The sequence below is a fragment of the Varanus komodoensis genome, unplaced genomic scaffold (genome assembly GCF_004798865.1).
Source record: "Varanus komodoensis strain SLA01 unplaced genomic scaffold, ASM479886v1 scaffold3, whole genome shotgun sequence".
Classification (NCBI taxonomy): Eukaryota; Metazoa; Chordata; class Lepidosauria; order Squamata; family Varanidae; genus Varanus; species Varanus komodoensis.
The window spans coordinates 11,948,868-11,974,716 of record NW_025335761.1 but is presented as its reverse complement, the minus strand read 5'-3'; the positions used below and the strand labels follow the sequence as shown (position 1 = coordinate 11,974,716).

Below are 25,849 nucleotides of genomic sequence, written 5' to 3'. Positions count from 1 at the left end.
AACCCTTGTCTTTAAAGCAGCAATCCTGTGCATACTCACTTTCTCGCTGGAGAAAGTGGTTCTTACTTCCAAATAAGCAGGCATAGGGTTGCATGTGTTGCTCTGAAAGGAAATTGTGTGTGATACAGTTTTTCCTTCTACAATGTTGTAGTGAGAGGAGTAGCTTCAATAATTTCCCCTATTTATTAAGTTACAAAGGTAGCGTAGTTTTCAAAAATGTTGAATTTGCTGTGACACTTCCTGACTGGCTGCATAGGCTGAGACAGTAAAAAAAGTTCAGTAGGCTTAGAAGAGTCAGGTTTAAATTCTGGCAGGAAAGTTGTGTGTTTTCAGGCCTATCACCTGATTTAGTTCCAGGCATTCTACTCTTTGTAGCATGTAGTGAGTAGATCCTGTTTTACTTAAGCTGACAACTTGGAAAAGGAGAGTTGAGGAATGGGCCACCTTAGGTTACTTCTGCTTTTTGCAGCTGTACCATGCCACTAACCAGAGAACCATAATGACCGTGTTTCTGCACAACAGCTGTGTAATACTGTGTGAAGAAAGAATTCAATGCATTTGGCAATTACTACAATTGTTAGAGGCTCAAACAACTGTTTTACTAAATATTTTTATTTAGTATTGTAGATGATGTGCATGATGTAGAGGTGTATTTATTTCATGAGCTAATGGCACTTATCTTACCAACTGTAAAAAAATACAATTAATTGAAACATTCCCTCAATCCAGTTAATTTTCAGAGGATCTCTTTTCCAGGGATTTTCTTAGAGTGAGGCAGTCTGGTGGAAGGCATTTTAAACACTATCTGTGAAATAGTTTTTTTAAAGATACTTGGTAGTGTTACTAACATTGAAATAGAAAGAAATTAGTAATTCAATATTTTCAGCAGAAATTTGCAACCAACTTTTGAAGTTTTGTGATTGGTCTTATACTCAGTATTCTGTGATTTTTTACTTTATTATTATATAGACATGAATTAGTTTCGAATGAAAAGTGGCATATAAATATAAACACATAACGTATTTTTATTGTTGTATTATTTATGTTATGTCTTAATGCAGATGAAAGCAGAATCTCTAGACTGTAGATCTCTTGATGCTTGGATTTCAAATTCCAACATTCTTGGCAATTTATTTAATGCATATATAGGTTATTGGACTCACTTATAGTGCAATCTATGGATGTCTATGCATAAGTAACTGCAATTCAATTCAGTGGAACTTACTTTTGGGTAAAAGTGCAAAGTGGGGCTATCAGCCTTTTGAGACCATTGGTCACATTTGGGAATGTAAGAAACTGCTGTGGACGTGGAGCTCCCACAGAGGATGTGGCTGGTTCATACTGGCTGCCATGGAAGCCTGACTAGTCAAAGGACTTCAGCGAAGAAACTGAGTACAGGAAGAGACAGCATCCTGCAAAAGACTGTATTCTGACAATATAACATTTTTTGACTCTACAAAAGCATAAAAATACCTATTTCAGGTTGCAATCTTATGCATATTTACAAGGAACATAATGAGAATTACTTCTGAGTAGACCAAGATAGGATTGCACTGTTCATCCTATTCATAGTCACCTTTTTCCAGGCCCATAGAAAGGTAAAAGGAAGGAAAAATTTTATACCTTTACTCCGGGTTTAGCATTCTCCCTTCCTGCCTCCCCATGCATGCACTTGTGTAGAATGAGAAAAAGGGCTGAGAAGGGAGAGATTAAAAAGCAGGGCTCCTAGCTGGGAGAAGAAAGAAGCCGGATGTGGACAAGATTAAGGAATGGTATTGGGGGCAGGGGGGAGAGCAAGGGAAAGGGATTGTGGAAGAGAAATAGCAAGGCTAAAGGCTAAGTAGTGGGGGCTGGAAATATCAGAGAAATATCTGTGCAGAGGATAATTGGGCAGGCTGGGTGGGCTCTTCTTTTCCCACCAAACATCTGATCAGTACCACCCTGAGAAAGAGGAGGGAGAACATGGTGTCCTTTAAAAAAAAGTTTAATTAAACTACAGTTTTGAAATGAGGGCAAGGAATGGAAAGCTTTGTGAAGGTTAATGTGCCTGAGGGCTTTTTACTGAGCACTACTGAATGGTACTGCAGTCCTGAAAGAGTGTTAAAATATACACCCTTTCAGCATTTCTTTATATTTTGCAGAAATATAATTATGAACACTGGTAGCATGTTGCAGCAATTGATATTTAAGATAATTCATCTCTTCCTTTGAATTAATTCTAGTTACAGAATTTCTGATGGTCCATTTTAAATCAGGAGTAGTCTGAAGTGTGATATTTAAAGCACTACTGTTTTAGGGAGGTAGTGGTGCAGAGATAGATTCATTTTGATTTTAAGTATTTAAACAAATACTGTTGCTTTTGTAAACAAAAGTAATTATATGTTTTAAACCAAATTAGAAGCAAAGCAAAGATTAGAAAAGGATCTTCTATCAAGAATGCAACCTTTCCACATCCTGCATAATTTGAAATACCCCTATCATGTCTTTCACTGCTTGCCTTTTTTTGTGCTAAACAGACCCAATTGTTGTAGCCACTCTTCATAAGGGAGTTGCCCTTCTCTGTACTTTTTCCAACTCAGTAGAGTACTTTTTCAGGTAAGCCAACCAGAACTGTATACAATTTTCTAAGTATAGGTGCACCAGGGATTTGTATAAGGGGAGTATCATTTTGGCAGTTCTGTTTTCAGTTCCATCACTAATTATGCCTAACATGGCTTTTTCACAGCTGTGCACTGAGTCAACATTTTTATTGAGCTGTCCACCCTACTCCCTCCCCCAAGATCCCTTTCTTGCTCAGTCACTGCTAGCTCAAATCCCATCAGTCCATACTTGAAGTTGGGAATCTTTTTGCATTACTTGACACTTGATTACACTGAAGTACAACTGCCATTTTGATGCCCATTCTTCTAGCTTAGGGAGATCCCTTTGATTTTAACCATTCCAGATAGTTTGGTATCATCAGCAAACGTGGCCACTTTACTGCTTACTCCTAATTTCAGATCATTTATGAATAGGTTGAAAAATGTTGGTCTTAATACAGAACCTGTGAAACTACACTGGTGATGTCCCTTTGCCTGGAGAAATTGCCATGTATTCCCACTCTCTGTCTTCTGTTCTTTAACCAGTTACTGATCCATAAAAGGACTCCTGTTTTTTTTTTTTAAATTCAGAGCCACTAGTTTGATAGTCTCTGGGTGAGTTTATCTGAGTCTGCATCCACTTCTGCAAATAATCAGTGCAGTAGGTGTTGTTTGTGAAACAGGATCCATCATATCTCCTCTTTCCACACTAACCCCAACTCTTCCTGTGATTATTCCAGCTTTTTTCCATTTTTCCATTTCTTTTCCCTGAGATTGCTTTATGATCTCCAAAGTGACAAACAGTGACAGCTTCTTTAAAGTTTCCAAGTGACCCTTTGGCACAGGTATCAGAGGTTTGCCATCCTATTGAAATTAAAATTTAAAAATTGTATCCAAGTTTTGGGCAACTTAAACATTGTTGGATTTTCAGAATTGTGCAAGTGTGCAGCTCTGACTAGATTATTTTTGCTTCATCAATGCCCTGTGTGGTATCTTTGTCTAAGTAAAAGAGTCATAATTGAGAGCCATTGTAGTGTAGTGGTTAAGAACATGGGACTGGGACTAAGGCAGTCTAATCCCTGCTTGGTCATGAAGCCAGCTGGGTGACTTTGGGCCAGTCACAGACTCTCAGCTCAACTTACCTCACCAGGTTGTTGTTGTTGGGATACGATTGAGAAGAGAAGGAGAATCATGTAAGCTGCCTTGAGTTCCTTGAAAGGAAAAAAGGAAGAATATATATATTTAAAAATCAGTAACTGAAAAATCAGTAATTAATTGATTATTAATTAAGGGCCCAGATAGGTTGTGTTGTTGCTTTGTTCTTAGATAGTGAACTGTGAAATAAGACATGAAGCTACAAGGGCATTTTTGCTGGTGAAAGAGGCTGTTATGTAGATCACCCCTTCCTAGCAAGATTTTCTATTTTTAAAATTTTGTATGTTTTAGTATCCTTCATTTTTCCTCCATTTCCTGAGATTCTAGGTGCTTGGGAAAGTCGAAAGTGTAAGCCACCCCATTTATGGGAGAACAGAGTTTTTGTAGCTGTTGAAACTCAGGCTTTCTTTTAAAACAGGGTATACTTCGACATGAGACACTGTGCAGGCATTGATGAAGCAGGGCTGCATTTTAGACATTTGTGTCACTTTGACAAATTAAAAAAACACCAACAATGAAAATATTTGCTAAAAGATTTTTTTAAATGACAGACACTCCAGTGTACTGCTTGGCTGTCACTCTGGAGATCATGAAAAGTCATTTCTGAAAGAAAAGGTGGGTAAAAGGGAAAACAAACTGCAGTGACCTTATGGTTGGTGCAGGGGACAGTAATCCAGTGATGGCTGCACCAAAGTGTTGCTTTGGGCAGTTGGTGGAGTGCTTGTCTCTTGCTGGTGGCCACAGGGTTTGCCTCTTCTTGAGCAGCTTGGCCACCTCTTCTTTGTAGCTATGATAGAATCAATCATCTGGGGTCAGGTGATACAATAACCCATTGTAGGTACAAGAAGCCCTAGTGGCTTGGCAGGGTGGCTTGTTGCCCACAGAAAGCCACCCTGCAGGAAGCAGGCCAAGTTCAGTCTGCAAGCCAGCCCTGCATAATTTGCATGCTGGGTTGTACAAATTCAGTGTTCAAGTAACCATTTTGGACAAGAAGATTCTTTCTTCCTTGGCATGCTGAAGGTTTTTATTCTCTCACAGAAAGTACCAGTAGCATTTTGGCTTTATAGATTTGCAAATCTGAGGAAATTGTGTTTCTTAAGCACTGTAGGTGACTTAGTTGCCTTCAGTGAATTGACAATATTTAGAACTACTTGGTATAAGTAATTTGGGTCTTGCCAGGAGTTTATTTTTTAATGAATAATTTTAGATAATTGTAAGAATCCAGTGCAGGAATTAGAGTTGTTTCAAGGGGAGTGAATCACTGCAAATGCTGGTTAAGGTTTCCATAGAAACTGAGCATAATGCTAAAGTCAGATGGTTGGCTGCAATTTAAGCATGGTTACAGCATTACCTAATAATTTTGAGAAGCAGAATGTCCTGGTCTTTGCCCTTGCTGAGGTCAAGCATCTCTTCCATTATTTAAGAGAGGACTGAAGAGTAGCTAAAGTTTTTCCAGGCCCCAAATTCTTTTTTGATCTCTCTTGAAATTTGCCTTTCCACATTTTTCGTGTTTTGTCTGGTTACAGGAATGTGACTTGACTTGCTGCTCAATAAGCTATCATGAGAATAAAGACAATGAAAGACTATGTGTAAGCTTTAAGGGGATGTGAAGATGTCTTGCACAAATCACAGCTCCCTTCAATAGAGTATGGATGAGCACTCAGGGATTTAAAGAAATTTTGGTGAAATGTCTAATGATTCTCTTAATGAAGCCTGAATAACTTTCAATGACACCTTCCCTGCCATGTTTTTGTTGGTGCTGTCATGTTGTCTCCAACTTACGGCACCCCTATGAATGACTGTCCTCCAAAATGCCCTGTCCTTGACAGCCCTGCTTAGCTCTTGTAAACTCAAGACTGTGATTTCCTTTATGGCATCAATCCATCTAATGCTTAGATTAGATCCATCTAATGCTTAGTTCCTTATGGAACCGCTAATATCACTTTCTGGTATTAGCTGTAGCCTTGACTCCATCCACATTATTTTTCTGCCATATGTTATTTGAGGGTCGATGTTTTGTACTGTTTTCTGAAGGATTCTCTTTCTCTTCTAGTTTCATGATAGACTTGCATCCATGTCCTGCCTCCTGAGAAAATTAGCTTTTCTAGTGGCCTCAAATATTTGGTAATTTATTGACAACAATTGTGTATCTTTTGTTCGGCATGCATGTGATGAATATTATAGTGAATATCTAAAATGGAGAAACTGTTTCCAGTCTCAAGGGACTGCTGAAAGTTCCTCATTGTGATGCTGCCAAAACACTGGGCTCCTATTTTTTTCTTCCTTCAGATGCTAGAATCTTTTATTGCCTTTTCTGCTGTCCTGTTGTTATATGGTGTTTGTGTAATGATGCATCCTGGACTGGAGAATCCATCTTGTTAGAGTTACTCCCTCTAGTTCTGTAAAGAATCCTTATGTGTATTTTGTTAGCCTGACAGGCTAGTGGGAGAATTAGTATCTAGAATTTCTTCCAGTATAAAGCCTTAGAGCCTTTTGCTAACTCTGCCAAAGGATCACAGGAAGTGATAACTATTGCAATCAGTAAGCTGATTAGCATGATGTAACTGACTGTGGCTGATCTTCCATGGTGGTTTGTCATGTCGTGTAAACCCAGCAATGTTTCTTCAGGGTGGCTTGTATTTCGTAAAAAGTCACCCTAGGAATTCATGGCATGTTGCAGGGCTCTTCATACCCATGGTGGCTTTTTTTTTTTTGGTCATCTAAACTTGGCAGGGCAACTTCATTGTAGATCGTTGGGGGTGGCTAGAGAGTCACCAGGCTTTCATTCTGGCTACTTCTCATGATCTTGCTAGCCATAATTTCTCATCTCCTCTTAGTGCTTTCTTGTCCTGACATCAGAGAAGACAGGGCAAAACAATTGTCCTAAATGAATGTCTACTGCTAGGAAAGGCCCTTTTTGTGAACTGATACAAGCAGGAGAGCCGAAAGCAGCTGCTGTCTGCATGAGAAAGGGAACTTTAGAATTCTTACCTTAAAAACCATTAAAAATAGAAATGCCAGGAAAGTACTAAAATGGAGGGTGACATTGATAGGGACATTGACAAGAGGGAGATAGCAGCATGCTGGGCTACATATTGGACAGGTAGTCTTGAACAAAACACCCTTTCCCCCCAAGTTTGTAAACATGTTACCATGTTCATAAAGGCTCTGAACATTAATTCTATTGGTGATCTGATGCAGGGTGTGTGTGGGGGGTAGTTTTTTTTTTAGAGCTGGTAACCCCAGCAGACCCATTGCAGAAAGGGTGCTGACTAAGGAAGTAAGAAGTTCTGCTACAACAGTGCCTGGGATCCATGTTGGAGCCAGGGGGAAACAAGCCCCAAAGTACTTGATTGTCTGTTACCTTAATGAGTTAACTACTAAACCATGATGGATTATTCTCAGGGTGACTTACAGTGACATGCAATTCCCCTCAGTATGTTAGAGACTTGATCTAATTGTTATCTTTCCTTCCCACTTTGGTCTGAATGCTACAAACTGAGCTCAGCCAGGTCGCATATTCATATGAGAGGAGAATGGGTATAGTGCTCTCCTGATCAAAGCCATGTTATCTCCTGCCCACTCTCAGCTATGAGAAAGGTTTTTTGGGCAGGATGTATGTGTCAATATGTCAAGGAAGTGGTTTTGGGTGATAACTTGCTGTAATTTGCTGATTTGTGAATCTCTTCAATCTTCCTTTTAGGATTTCTAGTTGAGCAGCTAAAATTTAAGAACCATGGAGCAATACCCTGATCTGCAAGAAGACCTGAGTCTTGAGGACACCAATGAGTCTCTTAACCAGCTCAAATTGGCTTCTCTAGATGATAAGAACTGGCCACCAGATGAAGTGCCCGTTTTTCCAAAGTCAGGTGAGTATTTTTTGGTTGTAATGAAAGCTCCAGTGCAGGTGTGGGGAGGAGACACAGACACCTATCTTTCAAAGGTATCCATGTCCAGCAGCAGTAATCTTAGACTCATTTTAAGATATTGCAGAAGAACTCACTTGCTCCCCTGAATCTTGGGATGTTGGTTTTGGGATGCTTTCTAACTAAATTGCATGTTGAGAGCTGGAACACTGCTGGCCGCATGTGCCAAAGAGATACCTGTCTAATGATGTGGTGTAGATGTCAGTCAGGGTGTTGTTTATATTAGTTGGTGAATTTGGAATTTTGTAGTGGAGAATTTAATTTCCTTGATTACTTTTCATTAATGGTGCAATCCAGTACCCTTCATGCTCACTGCACATAAACTTCCAGCTGAGACGCATATCTTGGACTGGGGATCTGGGAACTCTGGGTTCTAGTCCCCACTCAGCCATGGAGCTCATTAGGAGATTTTGGGCCACTCACAGACTCTGAGCCTAACCTGCCTCACAAGCTGCTTGTTGTGAGAATAAAACTGAGAAGAGGACCTTGTAATCCACCCTGGGTTCCTTGCAAAGGGAAGAAAGATGGAATATAAATGTAATGTAATAATAAGTATAAGTGCATCCCATGCGCAGAATAAGGCTGTGGTCTTGGCTGCCTTGGAACCTGTTTCATCTAGACAACCGAATTCAGCAATCTGCAAGAAGCACTGCAGAGTGGGAGGGAAGGCATTTCAGGCACCATCTGTGTGGGGTGTATGCCATCAGTCCCAACTCCCCTTCCTTCCTTTTCGCTGGCATGCTCCTTTTCTTCCTTTCTGAGGTTGGTTTCTGAACTCTGAGTGGTAGCTGGCATGGTTCTGTGTTGGCTTCTATGAATAATTCTATGTCCCTTCCAGTCAATTTCAGTAGGCCTTAGAATTGTGCCCTTGCAGTATTTCTGCATAGTTATGGCAGATTAAATGGGAAAATGTACTTGCACGGTTGTATTCACTACTGCCCTCGTCTGTTAATATCAAATAAATATATACTCTGATCCCATGCCCCACCTACTCTTTTCTTCATGCTTGTATGCCTGTCTTTAGCTGTTACATGATGTTTCTGTTGGCTACTTTTTTTCTTCTGTTTTCTGTGTAGATGACACCAAGGGCTCCCCTGATTCTGTCACTCACTTGCGGTGGGATGACCCATACTATGACATCGCTAGGCACCAGATTGTGGAAGTAGCAGGTAATGGTTTCTTTTCACTTTTTGGCTTCCAATACAAAGCATTTTAATATGGGTTAATGGCTTTAAAAAGAAAATATTTTGGTTGAACTGGTAGTGGCCGAACAATAACTTGATTCTTATAGTAGTTATTGGACATGCTTTTACATAGAAAACAATTATAATTTTGTAGAAATATCAAAAATCAGGTTTTCTGGGCTGTGACCCGGGGCATTAATTTTCCTATCCTTTTTCCAATTACATTTATTTGGTAGTTACTTGAAGCAGTTGCCCCATTCCAAACTTAAAAATTGCCTTTTAAACTTCTGATTTAGGTGTCATAATTGCATAATGAATACATGGTGAGTAGAATGATGGATTTGAATCAAGAAGACCAGAGTTGAAGCCCTGTCATGAACTCCCCAGGTGACTGTTCACCATCTCCCAGTCTATCATACCTCACACTGTTATGAGAATAAAATGGGTGGGTGGAAGAATATCATGTATCTCACCCAGAGTTTGAAGGAAAATGGGGAATAAAAATGGGATATAGCAAATAAAAATAACATGTGTATACCAGCAAGCAACTTTAACATTTTTAAGAAGGAGCAGTGTCAGATTCCCATTTCTAATTTGGAATTTGGCATTTAAGTGTGGTGGAGCATCCAATTTCAAGCTTCTCAAGTAATTCTAATGGGGATGAATTCCTCCAGGATAATATACAACCTCTGTTTGTTAGTCTGTGTATGGGATTACCTTCTTGATATGTCTAGATCAGTCATAGTAAACATAATTAATGCATTAATATGCCACATTCTTCTTAAGTCAGTGCATTGCTCAGATACATTTTGACCTGGGTTAGCAGAGGGTAGATAGAATTATTGCCATTAATAGCAAATGTGAAACAGTTTTATCCAGGATAAATGGAGTGCACTATAGTTTTGCTGTTAGTGGTTTAATTCTATGCAGATCATTGTTTTTGCTGTTTGGTATACATTGTGTTTAGTTGAACCCTGGTTTATAGAATAGTGGCAGTTATATTGTCGGTTTTTTTGAGTTTACTTACCAGGATGAGATTGTACAGCAACAGAAATCTTGACATCTTCTTAATTGCATCAGAAGAAAGTAGCCAGAATTCTACTTCACAAGTGTGAAGTTCACAAGTGCTGTGAGGTCACTGTAAGTAGACTAAACTAGACAACAACCATCTTCCCAAACACAAGAGGCTTTAGATCTATACACATTTCTCTAGACACTTACTTCTGGGTAGATGTGTATGGGGTTACACTGGGGATGTACTTGGCTTGTTTAACTCCATTTACAGAATATGATTTGTGAGGAAAAATGTTATATTCTTGAAATATTGAGAAAATGCAAATGTGAATTGGGCCTCATCATACAAAAGAAAGGAGGGGACCATCCAAAGATGCTGTAGAAAATATTCTCAAAAATTGTTTGATGCCTCTTGAGCTTTTTGGGCCTTCTACAAGGGTTGTTCCTTCCTTTCCAACCTATTGAGAGGAGAATAATGGTCCTTGCTTTCACTTTGGCAGGAGAACAGATTCCTTCAAAGCACTGGACCAGAAAAAGGCCCTTAGAAGAGAGCAATAAAATGAAATGGACTTTAAGTTGATTTTTCAACTGACTTTTGATGTTTTTCTTTTAAAAATAAACAATATCAGTTACAGTTATTCTTTGCTCAATGAAACTAACTCAAACTCATTTGGGAACTGCTGTTATAGCTGGCCAGGTTAGATTCTCCTAATTGTTCTGAGTTATAGGAAGTGCTTTATGTCTATGGGGTGGCATACAAAAGCATTAATTAATTAATTAATTAATGTGTCTGTACAAATCAGGATAGCTTTCCAGTTTGCCTGGCCAGGCTACAGAAACCATCCTTCTATGTAACATCTTGTAATAAGGAATCAAGCCACAATGAGAAACTGCAGTTGTGTAAACTTGCAAGGAAAGAGTGAGGCCTTGTGGTGTTTCACTGATAGTAAGACTACACAGTTGGCATGCCTGGCTTGTCCCATGTGGCTGCTTCATGCACATTCCTTCATTAGTAGTTATTTGTGAACTGCAGACAAACTTGGTTAACCACAGACTGGAATGTGGTATGTTAATGATTGTTGAGAGTATTCTTCTGAAACTGGTTACATGGATGAAAACTGGGAATTCTTTTAATATCTGTGTGCTGCTCTACCATGGGCTACTATGCCAGACTTTGCAGAAATAGCTTGGCTATTTTGTGCCTTACACACACTAGCAAGTACTTCCAGTCACTGTGGAACAGAAATGAAGGCTTAATTACATCTAGAATGCATAGGATAGATGGAAGATGAAAAATTAAAATGCATATGCCTTCCATGGATCTGCTATGGATAAACTGGCACATGCTATGGAATTATCTCTTGGTGGCTTTAATCATCTCTTTCCTCCTTGGTAGTAATATTTTGTTCTGGGTTTTAAAACAACTGAAGTATCTGGAGTTGCTCTGTGGAGTGCTTTGCTGTCTTAGGATAGTGGAAGGCATGATTCAGTCCTCTGGGACAAAATATCTCTAAATAGATTTTCTGTATAGTTTTGGTTTGCAGTGTGTGTGACCTGAGAAGTCTCCAGTGCGGAAGGAGCTCCTCTCTCTGAGCAGATATGGTAGGGATAGCTTTCTGTTCTCTGGGTTGATGAATGAATATTAAATAATTCCATCAAACAAAGATCTTCACTGTTCATTGACTAGCTGGATTCAAACAAAAGATACCCTCTGGTACGCATTGTATTTAATGTATCATAATAGCTCTATTGCTGACATCCTAGGATTACAGCCTCTTGACAGGACTCATGAATGTGCTTCATTGAACAATAGCCAATATTGCACATCTATATACTCTGGACATTAAAGAATGCTCCCTCCCTCCTATTGCTATCATTGTTATATTTTGTTCATGTTTAACTTGAAGTAGAATAGCAATATTTGACTGAGTAAATTAGGAAGGAAATCTAAAATAGAAAAAAGGATCCATGCCCTTTACATGACCTTTCTTTAATTCTTTCGAAAACATGACTTGCTTCACTCTGAACAAGTGAATTACGGACGTTTATATCCCTACCCTCTATTCTGTCACTTTCCTGCCTGGTAAATATATGCCTTAGGAAGCTTAAAAACTCTTCTCTGTAGGTCTCCCCTGCTATGAACATGGTTCTGCAAACTTCCAGTGCACAATACTAGTAGTGTACGTGTTATCTAGTGAATCAAAGAAGTCTTGTCAGAAAAGGGAGGAAAAAGAGTTTGAGTTTTATTCAGTGTTCGTGTAGTCACTCTCTTGCTTGCCCTCCCACACTTGTGTGGTCTAAAAATTATCTCCAGAGGGTCAAACCTAACCCCTTCTTGAACTGTGGGGTTCTGTCATATAGGAGTGCAGTGTGAGTAGGGGGCAAGGTCTTGTGCTGGTGGAAATCCTGGCTCCAAGGACAAGGTTTTGCATTTAGTTTCTTCTGTGTGTGCAGTATTGGATACAATCCTTTGAAGTATCGAGGTAGAATGCTAAATGTGGAGGCTTTTTATTTCTATTCCACAACATGCTGGTATGGGATAGGTGAGATTGCAGGTAGCTTTTAGTAATTGCCTGCTTTAGCTACATAAGTGTCCTTGTGCTGATGAGGTAAGACTAAGGCAGGGCAGTGTTGGTAGGTAGAATTAGTGTGATAGGGACTGAAAGGTATCTGGTACACTTTTCTTCTGGCTGGTGGATCAGCAAATCTATTCAATTTATAGTAAACTCTGTACTGAATCAGTTGCTAGTAAAGTGTGTAAAATCATAAAGTGCAAGTCCACATCACAATCACAGGATCATTCTTATAAGTCTCCAGTGAGATATATAAAAATTTGGAAAATTTTGAATTTGAACACAATAATTACAGTAGTGATTTTATTGGAGGGCAGACTGTTTTAGAATCATGGTGCTGTTTATAGGAAGCCTGTTTTCATTTTTGAAAAACCTTGCCATGTACTAATCCTAGTCCTGACAATTAAAGTAAACCTTTCCTTTAATTATGGACATTAATGACTTGTAAACTTCAAGGGTACAGTGATAATTCTGCATATTATTATTATTTGTAATTCAGTTAAATGATATGACTGCTTAGGAGAGTCTGATTAGATGCGTTCTGATAATATGCAGGCATCCATATCTGTAATGCATTGCAAAGCTGACTTTGTTTCTGTTCTCTTCATATGGCAATATGAGCATCTGCTACTGATTGGTAGTTTGCACAGTGAAATCAGGAGGCTTCTAAAATCATCTCACTAGATTAGCTGCTTCCTTGTTGAGCCTGGAGCTGTTTGCAAAGGAAGCAGCAACCTCATCTTTGGGAAAGCATTGATCAGTTCCTTAAGTTTGGTTTCAGAGATGACTGAATGGCATATCCTGTTTGCCCAAGTTACCATCCAGATAGCATGTTGTAGACCAGGGTTGGGCAGCTTGAGGTCTGCCAGGTATTTTGGCCTACAGACCTAAGAGAGCCCTTTGGCCAGAGTGGTAAAAAAGTGATGTGACTCCAGCTGATTTCCCATGTGCTTCTGCTGATGCCAGAAGGAATGTGGAATTGTTCACAAGCAGTCCCACTGGCATTGGCAGAAATGTGTAGGGGTCCACCAGCATTAACAGCATACTGTCTCCCCAGGCCCCATGTAAGGTCTGTAGAGGCAGCTCCTGGCAGAAAGAACTGGCCACCTGCTTCTTTGCAAGGTAGTGAGGCCAGTGACTGAATTCCACCTAGCATCACTGCAAAGGTGGTGGTGGGTGGGAACAAGCTGTTTACCTCACTTGTGAGGAGGTGAGACCAAGCAGACAGTTCTTCTTCTCACTGCCCCCCATCCAGACCCTGAATGGAATCTGAGGAAGCAGCATGCTGTGGTCTATGGGGGCTTCCCCTGCACTACTATTTATGTTTCTCCAGTTGCTTACAAGGAAATAGATTGCTTAAAATGGTTATAATCTGTGGGGCCTTTTAGTTTAAAGAAAATGTGAGTAAGGGCTGGGGAGGAAATGACAGAAAGGTATACAAATATGCCTGGTGTGGAGAAAGTGGATAGGAAGAATGCTTTCTTTCACTCACCATATAGTATAAGTCAGGGTCATCCCATAAAACTGAAAGATGGGAAATTCAAGATAGATGGTGTGTTTCTTCACATAGTTCATAGTTAAGTATTGAATTCCAGATGTAGCAATGCCTACAAACTTGGGCAAATTTAAAAGGGGTTTATAGAATTCAGAAAGAATACAGCTATCAATGGTCAGTAGACACAATAGCAATATGCTACCTCCAGGATCAAAGATAATTTGCTGCCTATGGGGAACATGAGTTGGAAAACTTTTGCTATCATGTAATTCTTGTAGATTTCCCATGCAATCTTGTTTGCTGTGGAATTAGATTTCCCATGGGATTACCCAATTCATATGTCTTCCACTAGTTAGTACTTTATCTCTGTTGGAAACCCACTTCAAAGTGTGTGTGTGTGTGTGTGTGTGTGTGTGTGTGAGAGAGAGAGAGAGAGAGAGAGGGAGGGAGGGTGGGTGGGTGGGTGGGTGGGGAGAGAAGAACTTGGTTTCTCATTCCTTCTGGTTCTTCTAGCAAGGTTTATTTTTCATTGTAATCTAAATTTGGGTACCATCTAATTTGAAGAATTCTAACTGAAAGGTTTATAGATAGGCTGGACATGCACATGGTGGGCATGTTGTGAGTGGAGCCGGCTGGTGCCGGAGATCAGACTAGATGGCCTGGGAGGCCCCTTCTGACTCGCTCTGTTTCTATGTTTCTATAGCACTTCTATGCATGGCTTTGGGTTAGTTTAAAAAGTGTTGTAGAAGTTTAAGAAATCTGTGTGGTTTTAAAGTTATGTTATTTCAATTACTGCTAGATGTTTTGAAGAGATGGGAAGTGGAAGGTGGTAATAGGTATATAGTGGAGAAGGAATAATAGTAAGGAGAGAATGGGAATTAGTAAGAAGTAAGTTGAGAGGTAGTTAGGAGGGAGAGAAGTCCCTTTCTCTTTTTTATTTTTATTATTATTCCACAGCAACCACTAAATTTTATTGAGTTTTAAATTTTTTGTCTAGTATATTTTAATATGGAATTGGGAGATCCTGGACAGCTGAGGGGCATCCCTATTAGTGTGGTTTTGGGAAGGGGGAGGTACAGTGCTGGAGGATTAACTGGCCAGTTGAGGAGAAGAAGGGTCAGATATTTTACTGCTGTTCTGTCTTGCCAGGACAAGACTTACTTTTACCAAGTGTTTTAATTGTTAGAATGTTTTTACTTCATTTGTAGTAATTGTGACTGCTGTGGAATAACTACTTTTATAACTATTTATATGATTTATTTTTGTATTTATTTAATTTTGTTTATTTGTTTGAATTCATTTAATTATTTAAGCAGTGTGTTAAGCAGAGTTGCAATCATGTGGCCACTATTAATATGTGGCTGGAGTAAGAGGTGGGTAGGTTGGCAGTTTATACATTTATTTTGATTGTGATTGTTTATTTCATTGTTTTTAATGTTGATCTTGTAAACTGTTGCTTCTTTGTAAACCGTTATGGGAGCCATGTATGGCTGTTGAATGGTATATAAAAGCAATAAATAAGTGGCATGCTGCATTCCAGCAAAAGAACTAGGAAAAGGTGAACTAACCAGTTTCTTAGCATTTCTTGGTGTGTTTTTGCAGCAGTTCCTTCAAAGAAACTACCACTGAGTGGAGGGCATGGAGTCTCTTCAGGATATGTAACTATGCGTTATACTTGGTCTTTGGAACCTTTAAGGCTTCCCTTCTATGATGTCAGTCCATTTTCCTCAAGTATAGCATATTTGCTTTTCTGTAATCAATACAAGAACTTCTTCTTTTCTGGCTTCTGCATGGAACTCTACTGTTTTTGCTGGTTTTTGAGGCTAATCACTCAGAAATGAGTGGTTCTGCCAAGTAAGAGGCAGGCCCTGCCCACAGAATTTTGAGAGGCATTTTGCACATGGAGGCTAAGGAAGTGAAACCACTGCTTAAGCAACTGTGTGAGAGGGTACTCTGGATCTCAAAATTTGTGTGACAGAGGAGTCAAACTAGGGATGAATTATTTGAGTTATATATACTATCTGGAGTACCCTGTTTTCTGTATTTGGCGAGAAATACTAACTTTGCAATGGACAAGTGAACACAAGTCTTAAAATGATTTCCAACTTCTGCTTTGTAATTGAAAACAATCTAACTAAAAGCAGCCTGACTTAGTAAGCTGTTCTGGTGCTTTGTTCTAATGCTCTTATTTTTAAATGCTTTCTAATCAGGAAAAGCTACATTAACCTTTCAGGTAGAAAGATTATTTTGTAGTGTAAGAAAACTGTTATAGAACAAAAAAGCAGGTTCTCCAGGGAAGCCACCACTGATCACAGCCTGAAACAGGGTATACATCTTTCCTTCTAGATTTCTCTAGCTAACATTTTTTGCTAACAGGAAACAAAGACAAGGCCAGTTCTAATTCTCTGTGTGGCATGTATCTGTGCTTGTGCTTGTAGACTTGTTCTCCATCTCAATCCTTTGGATTGTTTTGGTTAAGGATTTGAAATGGTATAATGTAACTTTGTTTCTATTCCTGCAGGGCAGGGTGCACTTCATGGGGTTCAGCCAGGTAGGTGGAGAGTACTTGGTACTCTTATTGTTGGCACTTCAGATCATGGCATTCTTCAGCATGAGTGTGGACTGTGGCTGGGTTATCTCAGGGGAGCCCAAATTCTGCTAAGCTGAGGGTGGCACCTCAAAAGCTCAAAGTTGTTCTTGCTGTGCATTATGCCAAGTAGATTGCAGTTATGCCTTCCTTTTAAACTGATAAGGGGTCTTCAGAGCTTCTGATTTGGGGGCTTGGAAATTCCCTCTGCATGGACTTCAGTTTGCAGGCTTCACTTTGGGTGCTCAAGTTCTCTTTGTTGGCGTCACTGTCCCTCCTTTTTTCTTGGATGGCAGTGGATGCACTATCTTGAGCAGGGGTCTCAAACTCAACTTACCTGGGGGCCGCTGGAAGTAGAGTCTGGGTGAGGCTGGGCCGCATCAAGTATTCCACCGCCGTGGTGGTGGTGGGCCGCTCATCCAATGGCCGGCCTGGGTGCCACCGGCACTTTCAAGGCCGCAGGCCCCCTCCCCCATGCCCTGCCTGTCCCGGCAATTGGCCCACAGGCCACGAGTTTGAGACCCCTGATCTTGAGGAAATAGATGGGGCTACCAGACAGCCGTAACTGTTAGCTTTCCCACTTTAAACTCTTGTGAGTGATTTTTTTTTTCATCTACAGCTACATGTTGACAGGATGTCTAATGACAGTAACATATAATTTATCTTAATTTGAAGCAGTGCAGAATGGGACTGTGCCTGCTTTATTTCTGCTATATCTTTAGAAGGTTTAGTAAAGCAGACACATCATTTGGGGGAATCTCTAATTCTCAGGCCTCTATGATATGGCAGAATGTTGAGTCCCTTTATTTATGGAACAGCCTATGCAAGTGCTGTTGATTGCTATTGTCTTCCAAATCTGGTAAATAGGCTACTGCCATCTTTTAATCTTTAAATGTAGCTGTTGTCTATTAGCTTTCTCAGGCATGGCAGTATATGCTCCCAGAAATCTGGTGGCGATCCCTGTGGCCAGGGTAGTCTTGAAGTTTCTTGAGCTGCCTTGAGCTTGGATTTTTCCAGCCTTCCTTTTAATGGCAAGATAGTATCTGCAGCTTAATCTTACCTTTACACCTCCAGAAGTATAAATACTCAGGCAGAAGGTGCTGGCTTCTCAAGGTGCAGACTTTTTAACAATACCATGAAGTCACAGAGCCTGCTAATTATCATTACTTGCAGTTTCCTGTCCATTTAGGGGTTATATCACATACCATTTCAGCATCCAGTTTTAGAACTGTGCCATCAAGGAAAAAAGGACAGTTCTCTCTGTTCAATCAAGAGTGGTGATTCACTTTGTTATTGCCACATGCAGTTCTCCATGTTGATCAAGCAGTCCTGCGTGCTGAGAATGTTTCTGAGAAAGATGCTTTCCGGAGAATTTATTGTCCCTTAATTGCTTACTTCAAATGTTTTTTCCCCTACATGGAAAGAATCTTTGATACAGGAAGTGCAGTTGCTTGTTAACCAAAATATTCTCAAAAGGAAAAGAAAAAAGAAAAACCAGCCCTTGAGCTGTACTTCAAAAAATGTGATATGTGAATAGTTTCCTAGATGGAAAGAGTTTTTCCTTAGTGTTGTAAGCTAGAAATATGATAATTTTGTTCTATAGTAGTGGAACATTTCTAATTGCATAGTTTTGGTTTGCAATTAAAAAGTGTTTTCTGTTTAGATTTTCATATGGGGGTATTTCCTCTCCCCAGCACTGCTTGCACTGTAGGGAAGAAACTGTTCCTTTACTGGCAGTTGGTGGAGTTTCTTATTTCCAGCAAATGCTTATTTCAGGGACTAAGGACTATGACACTATAGCTTAATAGTCCTTGCTGTTGATCAAGTTGGCTTTTTTCCACTGTTACCAATTCATTTAAAATACTTGAAATTATCTTAGTGGCTCATGTAAACTGTTCAGAGCGCTTTGGCTGTGGGGCAGTCTAGAAATGAAATGAATAAATAAACTAAATAAGATGCATAGCCATGAGATAGGCACCAAAACTTGAGACAAGATAACCTATTACTATGTACGTAAAGGATTATTAACATTTGCTCTGGCATTTTTAGAGGATTGCTAGTGACAGTTCTCAAGAACTCAAGCACACTATTGCTACTCTAAGTCTCCAATTACTTATTTTACTTACTACTTGTACTTATTGCTATAAGTCTCCAATTATTTACTTCCTTAGATTCCCTAAATCTCCACCCCAGTTAAAAACCTCACTACCAAATCAAGCTTCTGATTACAACCTTCCTCTGATATGAAAGATGCTACTGTTGTATTAATGGCTGATTGGACAGTTTATCTGGGTTCTTACTGTCAGCTTGTATAACCTTGTGGCAAGCCTCATGCTATAACCCAGCTACCTGTTCCATAGCACTGATCTTTACCAGCATCATATTGATATCCCACAGAGAAAGAATAGTTTAACACCCAGACCTTAACTATTCACTTTGCCCTTTTCTTTCCCTTAGTCCTTTTAAAGCAGCACACATCAACCTCACTCCACTGACTGACTTAATTGTCAACTCTCAAAACTTAGCTATCATTTAGAGAGTGCAATGCTAGCAGGCGGCTTTTATACAAATCTAATAAATAAATTCCCAGCTGCTCCTGTCCACCTAGCTAGAATCTCCAGCCAATCAGAATTAAATTTATCCGATCCATTCCACATCTAGCAATATTTGAAATGTCTGTGTCCCTTTCCCTCTTTACAATATCTCTAGCCAACTACTATACAAGACTTTGACAGTATCAAAGCAAGGCCTTAGGCTTACACAGATACATTATTGCCTTGGAGAAGCCAAACAAGGGAGAGCTTACATATTGATAATATATATGCATGGCATTTATTTACAGCTTGTTTACTAAAATATCCTTAAAAGGGAAAATGTGCTGTACCTCCAACAATTTAGTTAGGTCTATTTTGAATATCTTTTCCAACATGGAAATAATCTTTGTTATAGGAAATAAAGTTGGTTAATACAGTTAACCAAATTATTCTCAAAAGAAAAAAAATGTGCTGCATTTCAAACAATGTGAGGCGTGCATACCTTCCCAAATGGAAATACTTTTTAAAAAGTGCCCTTTGTATTGTCAGGTAAAATATTATTTGCCTGATATTATGAAACAATTGTTGCACCTTGGAAATCTTGCTCAAATTCCAAGTAGGCTGGGTAATTTAAGGATAATATGCAAAACAGTGTTCCAGTTTATCTGAAGATCTTGTTATGTGCCATCAAGTCATCTCCAACAAATCGTAACACCATGAATGAAAGCCCTCCAAAATGCCCTGTCCACAACAGCTCAGCTCTGCTCAGCTGTTCTATTTGAAGATGGTCTTGTAGAAATTTCACTTGTTAGCTTCATAAATTCATAGTTCATTAATGAACAGTAATGTTTCTAGTGTGTATTATATTTTTATAGTTGAACAACCAAAGGTAACTTCATTTGAAATTGAAGCAGCTGCCTTCATGTTTATTACAGCTCATATGTTTTGGGATCAAGGGATTTGAATAATTGCTTATTGTTGGTTTCATCCTGAATACTGCACTGTCAGATGGGAATAGATCTAGCTGCATTATACAGGGATATCCATTAGTATCAGGCCTTGTATTGAGTACATACAGAATATATTCTCGTATGCTTGGAAAATAACTGAAGGACTTCAAATTAGGACTCTGCAGAAATATAACTTTTTGACATTAGGAACGCAAGTGGCATAATTAGTAGATAAACTGGAAATGAAATATACTAAGGGCCCTTCCTCACCTGATTTGAATGTGGGACATCGTGCAGGTACCCAAGAGATTGTGGAAGTAAATGGAATTATAACTAGATTTTGATCATGCAGAGCCTTCTAAATACTGGGGAACTAGCTTTGCCCTGAATCTGAGAACTCTGATTCTGTATGCTGCATTCTGCTGAGGCTAAGAGCTGGTATCTTGAAGAACCATCCAGAAACATCATCAGCTTGTTTCCATTTCCACAATTTGTAAAATGCTGTTCTAAAGCAGAAATACGGGGTTGGACCTTGCAGTAAGAGATGGTCCCACTGTTCCATGCTTAATTTGTTACCGAGTTTTGAAAGTCAGTCCCTTTAAGAATATCAATAGAAGACTGAACTATAATAGAATGTCCCATTACAGCAAATGATTGCTGTAATTTCACACCAGAGGCCATAGCCAGATTTTGTTTCAAGTTCCTATCTCAGAAATTCACATGTCCATATGAGAGGTGTAATCTGTAGTCTTTCTTGACAACTTTGACGGGAGCCTTCCCTCACACATTTTTGCAGTTTCTGATCATTGGTATAGTGTACCATTTTTAAAAGTTAATAACTATTTCTAACTGCCTAAAAAGAGATGCAAGGCTGCAAAAGATGGCATAGGAATTCCATGGTACTGCAACTACAAGGTTGACATGCATAAGGAATGCCAAGAGCATCTGCAATCTACTCCAGTGCATACCCTGGATGTGCGTATATTCTATTTATGGTCCTTTCATTTATGGGAAAATGTCTGGAAGTCTCTTTGTTAGGTACTTCATTTGTTCTTGGGCAGCCATGGGATAAAACATTAGATGTTGTTCTTGTGGCCTGGCTTTACTTGTGTATAATGGTTCTAGCTGATCTCCTGTGTAGCTATCCTGGGGTTTTTTGTTGTTGTTGTTGTTGTTGTTGTTTTTGTCTCTGGTTGGCACCCTGTTGCCCTGCGGTGTCATCGTCTTCTGCATGCTGCAGATATGTTCATGTGATTATAGACCTTCTTTGCACTCCTATGGCATTTTCCGTGTGTTGACATCCCTACCATTAAGCATGTTTCAGGCTTCTGTTGTGTAGTTGTTTACAAATCGGTATTTATGGACTGAATCATTTTTATAGTCATATAATGTCTGTAATTGAATGAAATGGGTTGGTGAGTGGAAAATAGGAAAAAAGAAAACCTGTTGTCACAGTTAAGAATTTAGGGGCAAGGGGTGGAGTTGTATATTAGGTAGTTAGTTACCATTTTTGCTTCAGTGCTGTGTAGATTGTAACCCTTTCTCTCTTTGTGTAAATACCATGATATATACAGATGTTGAACTCAGTTTGCAAAATGCTGGTCTGTACATAGCCAAAAGGGCAACATCCATGCTCCAGAGGGAGGTATCAGCACACTTGGGAGAACTCCCAAGTTTATAGAGCTACCAAAAATACCCTTGACAAGATTCCCTCAAGCCCAGTGAGGATTGAATATGCTCAATGGGTACAGAATACTGGCTGAAAAAGAAAAGTAAAATGTGAGAAGGTGTGAATGGGATTGAAAGAAATACAAGCAAGCAGAATTCCACACTGACATGTTGTTGTATATCCCACTTGTAGCTGCTATTTGCATCAGCCATTTGCAAAAAAAATTATTTCTGTTCATGCCATCCTTTGCTTTACTCCTTCTTTGTACTTGTCACTGGCCCTGATAAGCAGTAATTGCTGGGGACCTGAGATTGTAGTATGAGGGAGTTTAGATTCCATGAAACACTTTGAAGTAAAAGATCTATCTGCTACTTGTGATTATTTCACTTTTTCTGAAAGCATCTCTGTGTGATTACTCATAGTTTCATTCCATTTTTTTTAAATTTTGTTTATTTATTTTATTATTTATTTAGGAGACTTCTGTGCTGCCCCATTCGCCGAAGCCTCAGGGCGGCTCACAACCATAAATAAACTTCAAAATAGAATCATATAAATTAACAATATAAATTAAGTCACCCTGGCCAGAGAATAAAATGAATAAATAATATTAACAATTAAAATAACATTTGAATAAAAAGGTCTTTGCCTGGCACCGAAAAACAAATAATGATGGCACCAGGCAGACCTCTCTGGGGAGCGCATTCCATAGATTGGGCACCACCGCTGAGAAAGCCCTGTTCCGAGTACTCACCCTCCTAATTTCCTTCACGGAGGGTTCCTGGAGAAGGGCCACAGATCTCGAGGAGCGGGTGGGTGGGCATATATGGACGTAAGCGCTCCTTCAGGTAACCAGGACCCAAGCTGTTAAGAGCTTTATAGGTCATCACCAACACCTTGAATTGGGCCCGGACTTCAATGGGAAGCCAGTGAAGCTGATGGAGGACTGGAGTCATGTGAACTTAACGGCCAGTCCCCGTCAGCAGCCTGGCAGCTCTATTTTAAACCAATTGAAGTATCCGGACCGTCTTCAACGGTAGCCCCACGTAGAGCGCGTTACAGAAGTCAAGTCGGGAAGTCAACATCTCGTGTGTCACTGTCACCAGGCAGTCGTACTCCAGGTAGGGGCGCAGCTGATGGATCAGCTGAAGCTGAAAGAAAGCTCTCCTCGCCACGGCTGTCACCTGAGCTTCCAGTGAAAGCTTTGGGTCGAGGAGCACTCCCAAGCTGCGGACCTTGTCCCTAAGAGGGAGTGCAACCCCATTCAGGACTAGGTTCAATTCACCCTCCCCGAAGCCTGATCTGCCAACCAACAGGACCCCCGTCTTGTCTGGATTGAGCTTCAGTTTATTGGCCCTCATCCAGCCCATTACCTCAGCCAGGCACCAGTTCAGCACAGCCACTGCCTCACCTGGATTGGTGGAAAACGAGAGGTAGAGCTGGGTATCATCAGCGTACTGGTGATTCTGCAGCCCACACCTCCTGATGACCTCTCCCAGCGGTTTCATGTAGACGTTAAACAGCAAAGGGGACAAAATGGATCCCTGCGGTACTCCATGGCATAGCTGCCATGGTGCAGAGCCATAGTCCCCCAGCACCACCTTCTGGAATCGGCCATTGAGATAGGAGTGGAACCACTGCAAAGCAGTACCTCCGACCCCCAATCCCGCTAGCCTATCCAGAAGGATACCATGGTCGATGGTATCGAAAGCCACTGAGAGGTCCAGAAGAACCAACAGGGACACACTCCCCCTGTACTTCTCCCTGCACAGGTCATCGTACAGGGCGACCAAGGCAGATTCAGTACCGTACCTGGGTCTGAAGCCAGACTGAAATGGGTCCAGATAATCAGTTTCATCCAAGAGTGCTTGGAGTTGTCCCGCCACCACCCGCTCCAACATCTTGCCCAGAAACAGGATGTTGGCCACTGGTCTATAATTAGTGGCCATCTCTGGATCCAGTGACGCTTTCTTCAGGACCGGTCGGACTACCGCCTCCTTTAAAGGGGCAGGTACCCGACCCTCCCTCAGAGAAGCGTTAAGCACTTCCAAGATCCAGATCCCAGTCCTGTGCTTGGTGTTGTTTATTAACCAAGATGGACAAGGGTCCAATAGGCAAGTGATGGGACGTACTCGTCCAAGCACCTTGTCCACATCATCAGGCCGCAATAACTGAAATTCATCCATTTATTTTGGACCAGATGGTGACATTGGTATCTCCCCAGAAGCCTCCGAATCACTAGTAGAGTCTAGCTCGTGACGAATCTGAGTGATTTTCTCCCTGAAATGTTTGGCGAAGTCATCACAGCGGGCCTTCGAGGGTGGAACCAGATCTTTCTTAGGGCCAGGGTGAACCAGGCCTTGTACCTCTCGAAAAACCTCTGTTGGACGGCATTTTGAGGAGGCAGTGGAAACGGAGAAGAATTTCTTTTTCGCCGCCCTCACCGCCACAGCATAGGCCTAATAATGGGCTCTTAAGTGTGTTCGGTCAGATTCATCCCGTGATCTCGTCCACCTACGCTCTAGCCATCTCCCAGCCTGCTTCATCGCCCGCAATTCAGATGTATACCAAGGGGAAGAGTGGGCTCTGCCTGGTGAGAGAGGACGCTTAGGAGCGATCGTGTCAACAGCCTTAGTCATTTCCCTATTCCATAGTTCGACCAGAGCCTCGACAGGAGCACCAGTCTTGTCAGCCGGAAACTCCCCCAGGGCCTTCAGGAATCCGTCCAGATCCATCCGGCTCTGGGGGCGGACCCACACAATCAGATCAGCACCCTTACAGAGGGAGAGGCTGCTCTTGAGCACAAACCTCACGAGGAAGTGATCTGACCATGACAGGGGTGTCAGATATAAATTCCTCACCCTCAGACCACCCTCTTCCTGCCCCATTGAGAAAACCAGAGTGTGTCCATGTTCATGGGTCGGGCCGGAGACATGTTGAGACAGCCCCATGGCCGTCGTGGAGGCCATGAAGTCAGACCAGTCTCGGCATGGAGATTGAAGTCCCCCAGGACCACCATCCTGGGGGTCCTCAACACCAGGTCCGAGACGATCTCCGTCAGCTCAGGCAGGGAGACTGTTGGGCAGAAGGGTGCATGGTACACCAACAGAATCCCCAATCTGTCTCGCTTGCCCATCACCAAGTAGAGGCACTCCAGCCCTGGCCTCAAAGGGCCTGGAAGTCCCATGAGGGAGATGGAGGCTGAGTAAACCAAAGCGACCCCCCCTCCCTTCCCCTCCCCTTCAGGCGTGGACGGTACTGAACCAGATACCCAGGTGGGCACATTTGAGAGAGGGCGACATCCCCCCCGCTCTCCTACCCAGGTCTCCGTTATGCAAGCCAGGTCGGCCCCCTCATCCACAATCAAGTCATGGATGAGGGAAGATTTATTGTGGACTGACCTGGCATTAAGCAGCAGCACTGTCAGGCCCGAGGGGCGGTTGACAAGACTACCTGGAACCCTCTGGCTGGGGGCAGAACCAGAAGGAGGGACAGGTGTCAGCCATCTGTCCCTCCTTCTTCTACACGGACACGTTAGGCCCCCACCACTGTAACTTCCATTGCCCGTGACCACCCCAATGGCGGCACCCACGCGCTCCCCAGGAAACTCAGCTGTCGACATGGCCAGGGACAACTCCATTAAAACAAATTAAAATACAATAAAACTTTAAAACAGTAAAAAACACCCCATCTGCCCCCCCCCGATAACAAAATTCCACCCACTGACCTAGCCCCCCGCCAGCCCAGCCCCGCATGGCCACAAACGGCAGCGAATGCCCTTTGGCCGTCGCCCTTCGGCCGCTGGCCAGAGGCCACCGGCCTCAGGCTGCGTCCAGCAGGTTAAGCCAGTGCCCGCCCGCCCGCGTGCCCTGCCCCAATCCGGCGTTGCTCTCACTGACGCCAGCGGGGGCGGGAGCAGAGAGGGGCGCGGAAACCCGCCTGGTGGCGAGATGGTGGCGCCCTCCTCCACACCATCGACAGCGGCCCTGGCGTGGCCCTGGCGTCCTCTGTCCCTGGGGTGGCCCAGCGGTGGCCGCGGGAGCGGCATCAGCTGGCCCCCAGCTCGGCGGTGCGCCTCAGGTCCGGCGGCAGATATATAGATCTATATCCTCATTTCATCAGAGCTGCTGCTATCTCACCTACTCTTATATTCTCACAGTCACAACATACCTGTGAGTTAGGCTCC

At 41.6% G+C, this 25,849-nt stretch overlaps 1 protein-coding gene across 4 annotated transcripts in view; it reads left to right on the top strand.

The window, feature by feature from the left end:
• The window catches only part of ARHGAP1 (Rho GTPase activating protein 1), a 39,151-nt gene that overhangs the window by 973 nt on the left and 12,329 nt on the right, over nt 1–25,849 (top strand). For 3 of the 4 annotated variants that reach the window (XM_044435838.1, XM_044435839.1, XM_044435840.1), the window contains exons 2-3: nt 7,438–7,603; nt 8,737–8,829. In XM_044435838.1, the coding sequence (XP_044291773.1) occupies nt 7,471–7,603; nt 8,737–8,829 (226 nt within the window). In that variant the 5' untranslated portion in view covers nt 7,438–7,470. Of the gene's footprint in view, nt 1–7,437; nt 7,604–8,736; nt 8,830–16,447; nt 16,478–25,849 lie in introns of all 4 variants that reach the window. The other variant, XM_044435841.1, reaches the window with a different exon arrangement.